This window comes from Podarcis cretensis (assembly GCF_951804945.1).
Source record: "Podarcis cretensis genome assembly, chromosome: 3".
Classification (NCBI taxonomy): domain Eukaryota; kingdom Metazoa; phylum Chordata; class Lepidosauria; order Squamata; family Lacertidae; genus Podarcis; species Podarcis cretensis.
In genome coordinates this window covers 99,424,066-99,438,375 of record NC_137172.1, presented here as the reverse complement: position 1 = coordinate 99,438,375, position 14,310 = coordinate 99,424,066, and the positions used below count along the sequence as shown (strand labels likewise).

Below are 14,310 nucleotides of genomic sequence, written 5' to 3'. Positions count from 1 at the left end.
GCTGGAAAGCATGCAGAAAAAAATGTGTGTGTGTGTGTACATGTGCAGGGGGTAGTAAAATCAAAATATGGGAGGGGGGAACATGGGACATTCAGTGGAATAAACATCAGTGATGAGAACCTGAGCCCAGCATGGAAAGTTAAGTGTAAGTAGATAAGGTCCAGGTATTGAAATGAAAATACCTTGCACCTAACAGATATAGTTGTCAACAATTCTGAGTAAAGAGGAGCTATTAAAAATGTAGGTTCTGATAACTTGGGCTCTACTACTCCAAGTTGGTAAGTGTTTCTAAGAATGAGTCTGTTGAGAAATGAAGAATCTGGCCAGTAATGCAAAACTATATATACCGTATTTTTCTGTGTATAAGACGATGCTTTTTGCTATTAAAAAAAGGCCAAAATTGGGTGTCATCTTATACACAGATAGTGAATTCAGAGCAGGAACGTGTGATTAATGGCAGTAGCAAGCAGGAGATGGGCAGCGGTGACTGGGCGGGTGATTGGTGGCTGCAGCAAGGTCTGCTGGCAATTGGCTGTGGCAATTGGGCAGGTGGTTGGCGGCCGTGGTGAGCGGGCAGACAATTGGTGGCTGTGGCAACTGGAAGTGGTGGGCAGGAGGGTGAGTGATTGGCGGGTCTCCCTCACCCCCACCCCCAAAAGCTAAATAATAATTATTTATTTATACCCCGCCCATCTGGCTGGGTTTCCTTCACCACTCTGGGCGGCTTCCAACATAATATTAAAATACAATAGTCTGTTAAACATTAAAAGCTTCCCTAAAGAGGGCTGCCTTCAGATGTCTTCTAAAAGTCTGGTAGTTGTTTTTCTCTTTGACATCTGGTGAGGGACCTTCCACAGGGCGGGTGCCACTACTGAGAAGGCCCTCTGCCTGGTTCCCTGTTAGCTTTGCTTCTCGCAATGAGGGAACCGCCACAAGGCCCTCGGCGCTGGACCTCAGCGTCCGGGCAGAACGATGGGGATTGGAGACGCTCCTTCAGGTATACTGGGCCGAGGCAGTTTAGGGCTTTAAAGGTCAGCACCAACACTTTGAATTGTGCTCGGAAATTGTGCTCAGAAATTGTGCTTGGAAGCCAATGTAGGTCTTTTAAGACCGGTGTCAACTTAATTTCTTAATTTTGGTGTTTTAAAAAATAGGGGTCGTCTTATACATGGGGGCGTTTTATACACGGAAAAATGTGTGTGTGTGTGTGTGTGTGTGTGTGTAGGATGAGAATTCAGTTATTAAAAAGGACAAGGAAAGGTGCCACTGCAATGTTTGGCTGAATATATGAGACTGCCAGTGCCGTGGGTAAAATCAAGTAAGGTAACAATGGATCAGAGAACAGCTGTGCTACAAATGTGGCAACACGTTTGTTTGTTTATTTATTCATTTATTTATTTAGAGTAAGATGTGTTCACATCCAGCATGACAAAATTTGTACAAATTTCACAATTTAAAAATGAAGTTATCACAGCAACTTGTGATTTCACACATTTATAGCAAAATTAAAATGTCAACAAACCCATGCCGTGTAGTACAAAAATAAATCAAACCTCAGTTCCACAGAGAGCACAATAAGTAGTTTATACAAAATTCTGTCTTAATAAATGAGCACTTAAATCAAACTCAAGAAAAATGAACAATAAGTTAGAATAAATAAAACTCTGATGACTCACAATAATTTCAGATGAAAGGTCAGCATTCTAATATGTGACACTTTTTTGTGTGTGATCCCTATATAATAGTCACAGATATCTTTTGATTTGATATTATGTACCAACATTAGATGAGCAGCGCGGATTTGTGCTTAAAATCCCTTTTTCCCATTGTACATAGGTGATAACGATAAGAATCCAAAACTGATACTATCTATTACTCTACGGAAAGCATTACTATATTGGCAAAGAAGCGGCAGACACAATGCAGTGGAAAAAAATGCATATGCCCTTATGAACAATGAGAGCCCTAAAAGGAGGCTAGGGCAAAAAGTACAATATATATGGCAGAAGGTGAACGACAAGCACCTTGCTTCAGCTCTCAAAAAGGCAATTCTAAGCATGGCAGCTACAACTAATAGCACAACAGAAAAAGGAGGGCACTATACAGAAGAAGACACTGCAGAGCCCCAAAAGTAATTACATAATCTTCTCCCAGCTAGTTATTAAAGTCCTCGTGGAAAAACTGTAAGCTTTTTGTACAGTGAATAGTATAAAGTGCCGCTGGGATATACATATATTTATACATATATATATATACCGAGGTTGAGTATTGTATCAGAATATTTGTTGTGAGATCCCTGTAGCAAATATTATTGGACGAGCCCACGTCGGCTTCCACTCTAATTTGTTCAAATTTAGTGTCACAAAGCGAATGACACACGAGATTGCACACCTCCGTATGGATATATAGGGCAAGGTAAGTGCAAATAGTCAACTGGCACATTGTGGGGACAATGACCCTGTAAGTCCTGTTCTGCTAAAAATATTTTATTTTATTTATTATTATTATTTTATTATTTTTTACAAAACCCATCTTTTTTATTTATTTTTTTCATAACAAAATTTTTCAAAGTACTTTTGTACTTTCTGCATAACATCAAGACATGGAAGGAAAAGATATGCTATCAAATCGAAATCAATTCAACATCCGACATACACGACACGCCATCTGAATTACTAATTTAAATGGGAGGGGAGGAAACAAAAAAATGCCGCAAGAAAAAGTGGTCTTATGCATACATATAGTGCAGTTATTTTGAAGAAATAACAATCAAATCTGAAAAGTACAATACGTATTTTTTTTTAGCTTGAAATGATGCAATTTAAAGCAAAAAGTGCCAAAGTATATTTAGTTACACTAAATTTTCTGATTGCATTCATTCATTTATTTTTATTTATTTTTTGCAATAGGTAACAGTAGAACAAATATATAGCATATGGAAATGCCACAGGAATAATGATTGTACGCCAAAAAAAAATAAAAAATAACCATAACCCCAGAACCAAAACAGTAAAAAAAGGGAACAAGGTAAAAAAAAAAACAGGTTAACTGAACTGCATTCTATTTCCTACGCAGGGTAGCAATGAATCCAGGCCAGTAACTACTGTAAAGATAAAACTCAGGGGTTCATTCCCAAATTAAAAACTGTTTTTAATGGCAATATTTCTTTGAAACTATTGCCTTTGTATTAGGAAGGAAAGACTGAACTTCTGAAAGATGAACTACAATGCTGTAACAGATAACTCAGAGGGAAACTCTAGGAGTCCTGGAGAAACAGAGGATGTTGGCTCCAAAGTGTATTTGAAAAGAAAAGTTGATATCTTCATGTTGTCCACCTCTGATAGAGCTCCTGTCATTATGGAGGTTCCCATATTCATACCATGTAATGCTTAGAAGTTAATTAAAAAGTGCTGTTTAAGCTGCTTTGAATCTTCTCTCTCAAGTTCCCATGGCTTGATGTTGTCTTACAATAAATTACTCCTTTTACATCTCACGTCTAATTCATGCCCTTTGCTTGGAATTAAAAACAAAAACAAAACAAAACAAAACCTTCTTTTTATTGCCCCCCGCCACATACCATCCTCTGAAAACAAAAGTCACACAATATTTCAAGCATTGTTCAAAAATAAAGCATTTTTGGCAACCAAATCTTGCTATGAAACAATATGCACACAAAATGTAATTTCTTAAATCCCATAAAATCCTCCAGCAATGAGACAAAATGAGAGTGTTTAAAAAGTGGCCGCAGACTGCAACATTGTCATTCAAAGCGGATTTTCTTTTTTCTTTTTCTTTTTTTTTTTTGTCCATTTCAGTTCAAAATACTAAAACATTTAATCACTAAAGCATTAAAAAGAATTTACACTCTATTTTGATCAGCTTACCTCTTCAGAAATATATTTACCCCAAAAATGTGCATACATTAGCAGCTATAAACATTACATGGCATATCACACTATGTCAGCTTATATGAAAACGTACAAAATGTGAATGTATTCAAAAAACTATTCTGCAGTTACTATCTTTAAAGCAAGACATAAAATTATCATGAAGTCTTGTAAGCATAACACTGTTTTAAACAGAAAGAAATATATAACACTTTCTGGTAAATTACAGCAGCAAAAAACAAGAGGCATCATTTTTTTTTTTTAAAGGTAAGATTTTTTCACCACTACAGCAGCTGCTCACACCTGAATTCCTCTCACAGCCTGTTTTATATTTTCCAGTAGGGCTTTATTTTCTGGACTCTGATAACGATCTTGATTTGTATACATGTCCGTCAAAGTGGTCACGTAAGCATCAAAATTTTGTTCATTGATTGGTTCCTACGAGATATTAAATAGTAGTTCATATACAACTTTTATTTGCTTAATGGTATATTCATTTATGCATAACAAACTATCACAGCACATTGACACCATTTTCTTAGCACATTAAAAAGGTCTAGTTTAGCGCTTACTTAATTTTTACAGGAGACATCGGAATTGGCCCACCGTGTCTTTTTTTTTAGCAGTTAAATTTATCTCTATTGTTTCAGGGTTGATACCGCAAATCTCCATCGGGCTGAGGAGCCATAAATATAAAAACAAAAAGACATCTACTGTATGAGGTGAAGGAGACCGCCAAATTCCTTAACTTGTGCCTCAGTCACTTACCATATGCGGTAGCTGGATATTAGCTAGACTATGAATTAAAGATTGGCTTAAATTAGCCAATTCGTGAAGGAGCGACTCATTTTGTTGCTCAATTACTTTGTTTTCTTCTTCTATCGTCTTCAGGTTGCTCTCCATGGTGGTAATCTGAAAGGGACAGAATAGTGTACAATGTAACAGGAAGCAGAACATCTTTAAAACGATGGAGGGGGGGAATGTTATGTCAATTATAACACTAAGTTGATCCAGAGTGTCCTTCTATGAGCCAGTGCAGATCTACGGTGCTTGGAGGGTGCAGTGCATCTTTTGCTGTTCTATAGCTCATCCAACCTTCCAGAACAGATTTCAGGGAGCAAAAAATGCTCAGGAGGAAGAATCAGTGACATTCCTTTCCTGGCCTCTTCCTCTGGTCTGTCTTCTGTGTTCAGCGTTCCACTTATGGGTGATTCCACATCAAAAAACAAGGGTTTTGTCACCAACCATCTCATATTTTGATAAAACTTGGTGTACACCCTTCCCTTATGGTTGAAAGAAACCCCCTTATCCCCCCCCTCTGTCTCAAACGGTTTTAATTTTATAGCACTTCGAAATTTCCTGTAAAATTTCTAAGAGATCTGATCATTGGTTATGGGGGGGAATGTACACAAGGGTATTTTGTGCCAAGGGTCTCAAGAAGGACAGGCAACACAGATTTGACAAAACTTTGAAGTGCTATAAAAATTAAAACTATTTGAGATAGGGGGGGGATTTTAAGGGGGTTTCTTTCAACCATAAGTGAAGGGTGTACACCAAATTTCATCAACATCTGAGACGGAGGGTGACATGACCTCGTTGAAATGACGTGGAATGACCCTTATGGAAACACTGAACCCAAGCCATTATGTTCTGCCAAATCTCCTGGGCTTGACGTCTCACAATAAAGTACTCCTTTTACACCTCACATCTAATTCATACTCTTCACTTGGAATTAAGAAAAGCCAAGTTTTTTTTTAAAAAAAATCTACCTACCACATACCATCCTCTGAAAAATATATATATAAATCATGCAAATTGTTCCCCGGCCTTACAATGGATTAGTCCATGTCCATTTTTATCTGTAGAAAACTACACTTTTTGAACCATCTACGTAAACTAAGAACAGATGGAAATAGATATTAAGCAGCAGTCAATGACCAAAACTAGATATGACTTTAAGCTTATTTTTAAACACGTGTTCGCAGCCTCCTTTTGTTTTCAAAAAAGGGAGAGCCATCCCTCCACCCTGGATCAGGGCCGCAGCAAAGGGTTCCTTTTCGCCACCCCCATTGTCCAACAATTGTCTCCCTTAAACTGCTTAAAAATCGGAACAAATAAGCACTTTGGGGCAGGAGACCATTTTTGCAAGGAAAATGGAGATGGGAAAATGGTTAAGTGGCCTCTTCCCCTGCAGTGCAATTCAGATCCAAGTTCGGAGCACCACAGTTACTTTTTAGGAGAAAAGGAACATGGCCAGTTGCAATTCAAAACAGTACTTAACATCATGGATAGTTTGCTCCTTTGCACAATGTAGCATCTAGCGTGCCTGAGCAGAAAGCTTGGATCACTGATTTCTGGTGATCTGCCTTTACTCTCCCCCCCCCCTCCATCTATCATCCATATATAAGAGAGTAAAAGCTGTACATATTAATTTAGAACAAAATCCTTCTTTAACCTGATGGTTTTGATTATGATTTCAGGGAGAAATGTTTGCAGCTGCCATGCTAGGGAAGCAGTACCAAATCACGGTTTTCTAACCTCCCATACGGTTTTTAAAACAGGGCAAACACATTAAGGAAAAATTGGGAGAAAGAAAATAAAACATCCCCACAGAGTGTGACTAGCCTATTTATTTATCTTAATCCAGTCATGTAAAAAACCATTGGATTTAGGACTTTATAAAACTGTTACCTGAGTTCGGAGTTTTATCATATCAGCTTCCATCTGGGAGTTGGATTCATTTAGTTCCTTTATTTCTTCATCTAACTGTTTAATTTCTTCATCATTTTCTATACCTATGCAATAAATAAAAAAAGATATATTAAAATATAGTTGTTAGAAATCTGAGTTAAGCAACTGAGCCATTTCACAGTTTGAAGTTTAGGTCAATAAAACAAAAAGGTCAAAATGGTTACATCTCATGGGATATTCCATTTTAAGCAGAGCCTTCCACAAGCTAAGGTAAGAACATTCTAAGGGGAACCAAGACCGTGGGAATCCACACACGTGGAAGATTCTATAAGGCTTAATGGTCTCCAGCTCTCTCCCCTGTTGCCCAGGCCCTGTGATGGGTCACTGAAGGAAGTGGCAGGTCTCTGCATACTCTTCACATTTTCATCCTACCCAACCTGTCAAAAAAGGCATGTAGAATATACTGTATTTTTCCGTGTATAAGACGCCCCCATGTATAAGACGACCCCTATTTTTTGAGCCCCAAATTAAGAAATAAATATTTTAAACACCAAACGGAACAATACTGATATTTTATTAAATATTCAAAACACTGGTATATTTAGTATGGTATATTTAAACATCAAACAGTGAGGCAAGCTGTGTAATGGCGGCTGCTCCTATCAGCTCAGTGTAACTCCACTGTAGCTGCAGCTCCAGCTCTCCCGCCTGTGTGCTGCACTTTTGTCTCAGTATTTACGGTATGTACTGTATTTACTCCATGTGTGCTGGCAGATGCGAACACTGATTGAGGAGCTGCGACTGCCAGGCCTGCCTGAGTGAGTGCGCTTGGGGAATGGAGAGTCTGGGTAGCCAGGGGTGGCTGAGGGAACCGGGTGGAAGGGACAATGTCCGGAATGGGGGAGGGGAAGTACCAGACCAGTGTTTGTTGTGAGGCCAATAGTGAGGGGAAGCTGGGGGGAAAGAATATGGATGGCGGCATATATTGATCTATATATTTAATTGCAACGTTCCGTGTATAAGACAACCCCCAATCTTAAACTTACAAAATTTGGGGGGGAAAGATCATCTTATACATGGAAAAATATGGTAAGTAGCTTGCAAGGCACAGAGAGGAAGAACTGGATGGTGGTATGGAAAGCATGTACAGACCCTCCCAACATCCCACTGTGCCATCTGCATGCGTAAATGGAGGAAAGGGAGAAAATAGGGCAAGTATCCAGCCCAGCTGTGAACCTTGACATTCCCATGGGGTGGAAAAGTCCTTTCACATTCTAAATTTAAACATACTAATTAAACCACAACTTCTATCTGAGCCCATTCGCTCGAGTAACAGAGTTTGATGGCTGCCCAATGAACTGTGGCATTAAATTCATATTTCCATCTAATGTGCACTTTTTAGAAAATGCAGACTGTAGTCATTGGCTGGGGGTGGGGTGGGGAGATGACTGGAATCACTGAAGGTGGGGAGGACGAATTTGACCCTCCTCACAAGCTCCTGATGAAAACCACTTCCCCACAGATGCTATTTGAATTGGGGGGTGGGGACTCTTCATTATCACCATACAGCTAAGTTTTATTTTTTTCTTGAGATATTTGTTCTTGTCTTTCTTTCATATGAATGATATGTAAGGTTACTGAATTGTTGCTCGACATCTCGGTTCTTTTTGCTCATCCATAGTTTTCTGGCATAGTTTTGGGTAAAAAAGGCAGGGTAAAAATGATGAAAATAAAATTGATAAAAGTATCCAAGTTTCATCATAACGCCAGATGAAGTGATTATATTATATGAGCTTTTCTGGCCATACATTGTATAATGGAACAGATTAAATACCCATGCCAAATGTATAATTTGGGTTAAAGACAACAGGATATTGTGGGAATTTTAGACTTAATGGTTCCCTTTTGATGGTAATGTGGTATTTCAAAATCCAGCCATGCTAAATTTGGGGACCCTCTTCGTCAGTCTGATGAATGAGGCTCTGTACTGGAAGGAGAGGAATTCTGGTAATTCCAAGTGCCTAAAGAACTTTGAGCCAAGGCTGCACTGCTTTGCAAACGTTCCTTGGAGTAAGATGCAATTAATACAGAGGGACATGTTTCTTAGCAAACATGCATATGATTGTGCTTCACATGAGCTTTCTGCTTTACAATGGCAGCACAAATCACAGCATAGGTGTTCTCTGAAGCACGTTCAGAAGCCGATTTTTTGCAGCAGCAGCAAAATCACTTCAGTGCCGTACACTGTAGCCTGATGGCACTTTCTAGAAGAACTCCAAGATTGTGTTCAGAAAGACTCCTTTGTAATACCATAGTGAGTAAATTATTCTCACAGTGAGAGAGTGAAGTAAACAATGATAGCTGCGTCTCATTTAATCCACAACAATTAGCTATTTACCATTGCTAGCCCTCTGCTTTATTGTAAGCATTTGTTCTCCCGACAGCTTTGCTCTCTTCATTGCCGACGTAGCTCTGGGGCATCCTGATAGACTGTAGACAATAAGTGAGGAAAGAATTATTAATTGTAATAAGTCACGGGTGTTCAGTACGTCAGCTAAATCGACTACGGAAACAGAGTTACAGGGAAGTGTCTCTTGACTGCCACTGGTAAGGTGCTGGATTCTGAAAGAGAAGAGGAACTGTTCTCAGACAAGAAGAGGAAAAATATAAGACTTAAAAATGGAAAGGGAAAAAAAAAACTAGTTACTTTTGTACACCATGGTATGTCCCTCTTCTCTTTGTCTAATTGGCTGATGTTGCAATAACTTCATTCACTGCCTAAAAACACTGAAAGGTAGAAGAATGCTAGTTTTTCACTAAACAAACAAGGAGAATGGTGCCCATACTTTTGCCTCATATACAAAGGGTAGAGACTTATTTTTATAAAGAAAGCTGTGACTCTGGGGATTATGGTTCAGCTGCGGGGAAGATGCCCATGTTCATCTGTCTTAGAACCTAGTTTTTCTTACCAAATGACAAGAACACGCATTTCATATAAACCCAGTTTTAATAAACCACAGTAGTTATAGTTAGAACACACACACCTTTTTGCAACAAATTTTCCTCACGGCAATGAAACCTATATTTATCATTCTTATTTAAACTACCTCAAAGGAATAAATATGAATTTATAGCTTGTATCTTATCCCAAATAAGTGATACGCACCCTATTTTAAGCTTGAGGGATTTGAGCTGATTTCATTTCATTTGCAGGTTCAAATACAAATGCAGAAACATTTCCTACCATTGTGTAACAATAGGGCAGCTCCTGAAAAGTTTGTCACAAGTTCTAGATGAGTTCTAATCAAAAATCATATAACCATTGTGTATTTACAAAATAGTATGAGGGAAATTTTGCTGGTTAGGAATTTGACTGCAGGGGGTTGGGCTACTTCAGTCTCTACAATTCTGTGATTCTATGAAATATACTGTATTAGTAAGGGTATGCCAAGAGAACATGGCACAAACTAAGGACCAATTTAGAGTTTTAATTGTTTTTTTACAGTGTTATTTTTCTAGAAAAAGAGGTGTCAGAACCCATCATGTATAGTATATAATATTTATGTATATTGTGGGGCAGATTGGAGTGAAGGCACCTGAAACCAGTCATAGAGTTTGCATTGGCCCTCCACGTATTTATCCAGGAAATGGTTTGGCAGGGCTGGCCGAAGAAATTTTGCTTCCCAAAGCAAATCACCACTGGCAATGGAACAGTGTCCTCTCCTACACTTGAGGGCAGTAAGCAAGGTTATGGGGTGCATATACAGATCCCTCACTATCTACTAAATCAGGCATAGGCAAACTCGGCCCTCCAGATGTTTTGAGACTACAATTCCCATCATCCCTCGCTAACAGGACCAGTGGTCAGAGATTATGGGAGTTGTAGTCCCAAAACATCTGGAGGGACATGTTTGCCTATGGCTGTACTAAATGAAGCACCCACTTCATTCTTACTAATGGGTTGGTCCCACAGTCTGGTTAGAGGAACAAACTTTGGGGACTTGGCCTTTGGTTCAAAGCCTTTGGTACTGGTGGGCGGGGGAAAGGAGGACACTCCAACCTGCTACTCCTGGATGAATAATCTACTAAATAAACCCAGGTGGCAGCCTGAGTGCACCAAAGGGAATGAGAGCTTGCGGGCATTGGAGACATCTAACTTCACCCTTTAAGGACAGAAACTTGCAGGAATGGTGTTATTTTCATGGAAGCTACTTTGCATGAATCTTTTGGCTCCAGGATCCTAGTAAGTTTGGGGCACTGGGGGTGGGTGGATTGCCCTAAACAAAGAATAGAGAGCAGATAGGTTAAGGTGAAAGATGGCAACTGGATTGAATGACCCAGTTCTAGGTGAGCTGGTGGCCATCAAATTTTCAGCCAGTTCACTGTGTAGATAGCAAAATCACAGACTCATGGCCCATCTGATTTGTTGTCTTTCTGTACTTTTGCTGTATTGCTTGCTTTATTAATATGCTGTTCACTGCTTTGGAAGTCTTTGGGACAAGAAACGCAATACAAATGAACCACAATGTAACATGTTTTCCCCATGTTTTTATCTCACGTTTTATCTCACAAATTGTAGGTTTGGGGACTATGGGGGGTTTGATATTTGCTGCTATCTACTGTTAATATAGGGATGCGGGTGGCGCTGTGGGTTAAACCACAGAGCCTAGGACTTGCCGATCAGAAGGTCGGCGGTTCGAATTCCTGCGACGGGGTGAGCTCCCGTTGCTCAGTACCAGCTCCTGCCAACCTAGCAGTTCGAAAGCACACCAGTGCAAGTAGATAAATAGGTACTGCTCTGGCGGGAAGGTAAAGTGGCTTAGTCATGCTGGCCACATGACCCTGAAGCTGTACGCCGGCTCCCTCAGCCAGTAAAGTGAGATGAGCGCCGCAACCCCAGAGTCGGCTACGACTGGACCTAATGGTCAGGGGTCCCTTTACCTTTTTTTAATGTTAAAATAAGACTGACTGGGTGTGTGGAATCTAACTTTTGAGTTGTCCCTCACTTTCTTGAGAGTATAATCTTAGCACACACCTGGAACTTCTGAGCACTCTTTAAAAGATGTGGGTGGAAGACATGCCTTGCATGCATGTTTTTTAATTTTATTAAAGGCAAGTTATATTATGGAGAAAAGTAAAGGAATAGAAAAGGAAAGCAAGCTAATTATGCTTTAACTATTTGTTTGCTTTGATGTTTGTGTATGAGACTGACTACTAAGAAGACAGGGCTCAGATTAGATTCAGAATCTAATCTTAAACCATCTTAAACCATCACAATTTCATATATTATGAATGCAAAGATTAGTCACAATATATTAAGGAGATCTTCCATTTTCTTGCATGTTATTTCGTTTCCTCGGGCACTAGAGGCCGGTCATAATAATTAGTCTGGTGGAATATAGTAAGGATATAGATTTATAGGCAGACTTCATTTCTGTTTATAGTGCTTTAGGGCATAAAATGCCAGCTAGTGAAGATAAATCAGATCTTATTTGGAATACGCTATAATGGAATTTAGTCTCATAATCATGCATATTGCTTGAGTCTGAAATGGAATAAGGATTCAATCCTGTCACCAGTTGAATGTCGGTAACTAACAACAAATGAGCAAATGCATGACTTCAGTCTCATTGTTATTTGAGCTCTTTCACAAGAGGGGTGGGAATCTCCATCCCGCAGGCCAGTCTTGGCTCACCAAGGTGTCCATGTTGAGCTGTGAACCAATTTCCTCCACCTGGTGACATCAGTTGCTGGGTGCAGGGTCAATCCTTCACCAGCATGTTGCCTCAGCATGTGAGCATTGCAGCTTGCAGGGCTGCACTCTGACTCTCTGATCACTAGCTGGCAGGTAAAGGTAAAGGACCCCTGGACGGTTAAGTCCAGTCAAAGGTGACTATGGGGTGTGGCACTCATCTTGCTTCAGGCCCAGGGAGCCAGCATTTGTCCACAGACAGCTTTCTGGGTCATGTGGCCAGCGTGACTAAACTGCTTCTGGTGCACAGAGGACCATGACGAGTGCCTGCTTTTGAGGCTAGCACTACTGAGCTCATTTCTAGGTTTAGGCCACCAGCTTCTCTAAAGATTTATTTTTCATGCTGCATAACAAACTTGGGACTATTTTGTTACAAATTTCAGAAGAAGAATCTACCCTCTGTTTTTCATCACTTATGGCTTTGACATGTTATGCTAATTATTAACACCCCAGAACTAACTCTGCACGCAAATATCATCTTAACAAAACCGCAACATACTTGAAAGAGGTGTGTAGCTGAGATGAAGAGCTTGGGCTATATCTACTCTTCCAACAAAAATGGTCTGGGAATGGTAGCATGTGGAGTGCTACCCCCCTAATCATCAAACTACAATTTCCTGGGAAGAAGCCAGTTAAATCTGCAGTGTAAATTCATTCAACATATCTAAGAAACTTAATCGGAGGACACCCTTACAAACATGAGGAGAGACTGTTTCTCACATGAAAAAAATATAATTAGTGCAGAATATATGTGGAATAAACGTGAGGCTAGTTTCGTGCAAAGAGAGAAGAAAAGAAAGCATTCAGTCTGAACAGAATTTTAAAATAAATAGACTTTGGTGCACAAGGAATTAAAAGCAAAACACATTTAACTCCCCAAAGTCACTCATTGTTCTAAAATAATTCCATCCAAGAGAAGCAGCGTTTCATTGGATTATTTGTTCGCTGTATAGGATAATATGCATAATCGCACATAAGATAGAAGCTTTTCCTTACTCACTCCTGAATCACAGATCCTAGATTACAAGTGGGATTAGTTTGTATTCCTGCTATGGTACGCTCTCTCTCTCGTGTGCTTTTTCTTAAAAGCATTCTAATGCCTAGTAAAACTTAAGTTGGTTTTCACAAAGACATAATAATTTATAGTTCTGCCTACTCTGGAAGGAACATTCACATGGTTGGCACAAGGCTTAAGAATCCAGGTGAGCTAAATTGTTTCTTTCCTTTGTCAGAACACGTTATCAACAAACCCCACAGATTGTGAAAAGATTTATCCTGGAGACTGATACATGTCATATGCCTAACTCATAAAGCTGTCAAACACAACAGCTCAGAACTCAACAACACACCAGACAACAACAGGCTTTCCCAGCCTTTGTCATAGAGTTTTAGTCTTGTTTTAAATGCATTTGCTGCTTTCATGCTTTTAACTGTTTTTCATTATCTATTGCATTTCTCACCTTGAGATGGTGGTTTAGAAGGTGATTAATAAATTAATTGTAATAAGAATAAGAGTAATGGTGTTATTGTCTTTGCTCCGGTCTTGGGTCTTTGAAAGGGAGGTCTTTCCAGGCTGAAGTACTACAGAAACTGCAGTGGCATGCAAGCCCAGGAGATACGTAAAGAAAATGAGCTCCATAGCACTTACATAGGTATGATCTTCTGCCTTCGGCTGGTATGCTTCCATGCCATAACCATATACAGGAGCAAACTAGGCAGTATACTATGTGGTTCATCGGAATACAAATTTATTGTTTTTTTATATATTTAATAACAGAATTTCTATTCCATAGCATAAGAACTCTTCAGGAATGATAGAACTATTCTGATTCTCCTCTCCCCACCCAGCCTTCTCCTGTGTATGGAGGCAGAACAGGACAGGTTTATTTCGGCTAATTCTGATTTGTTCCCGCTCATTCTGCATTACGTATTAGATTTAGAAGTGTGCCTGTTTAATATGCTTTTCTTTCCTAAGGGATA

General features: G+C 39.5%; 1 protein-coding gene across 17 annotated transcripts in view; it reads right to left on the bottom strand.

The window, feature by feature from the left end:
• Positions 1–1,399: 1,399 nt before the first annotated feature.
• MYT1L (myelin transcription factor 1 like) overlaps positions 1,400–14,310 on the bottom strand; it is a 289,214-nt gene continuing 276,303 nt past the window's right edge. For all 17 annotated transcript variants that reach the window (XM_079969677.1, XM_079969675.1, XM_079969665.1 and 14 more), the window contains 4 exons: positions 8,977–9,068; positions 6,579–6,682; positions 4,656–4,799; positions 1,400–4,325 (listed from right to left, as the gene is read on the bottom strand). In XM_079969677.1, the coding sequence (XP_079825803.1) occupies positions 4,185–4,325; positions 4,656–4,799; positions 6,579–6,682; positions 8,977–9,068 (481 nt within the window). In that variant the 3' untranslated portion in view covers positions 1,400–4,184. The remainder of the gene's footprint in view (positions 4,326–4,655; positions 4,800–6,578; positions 6,683–8,976; positions 9,069–14,310) is intronic.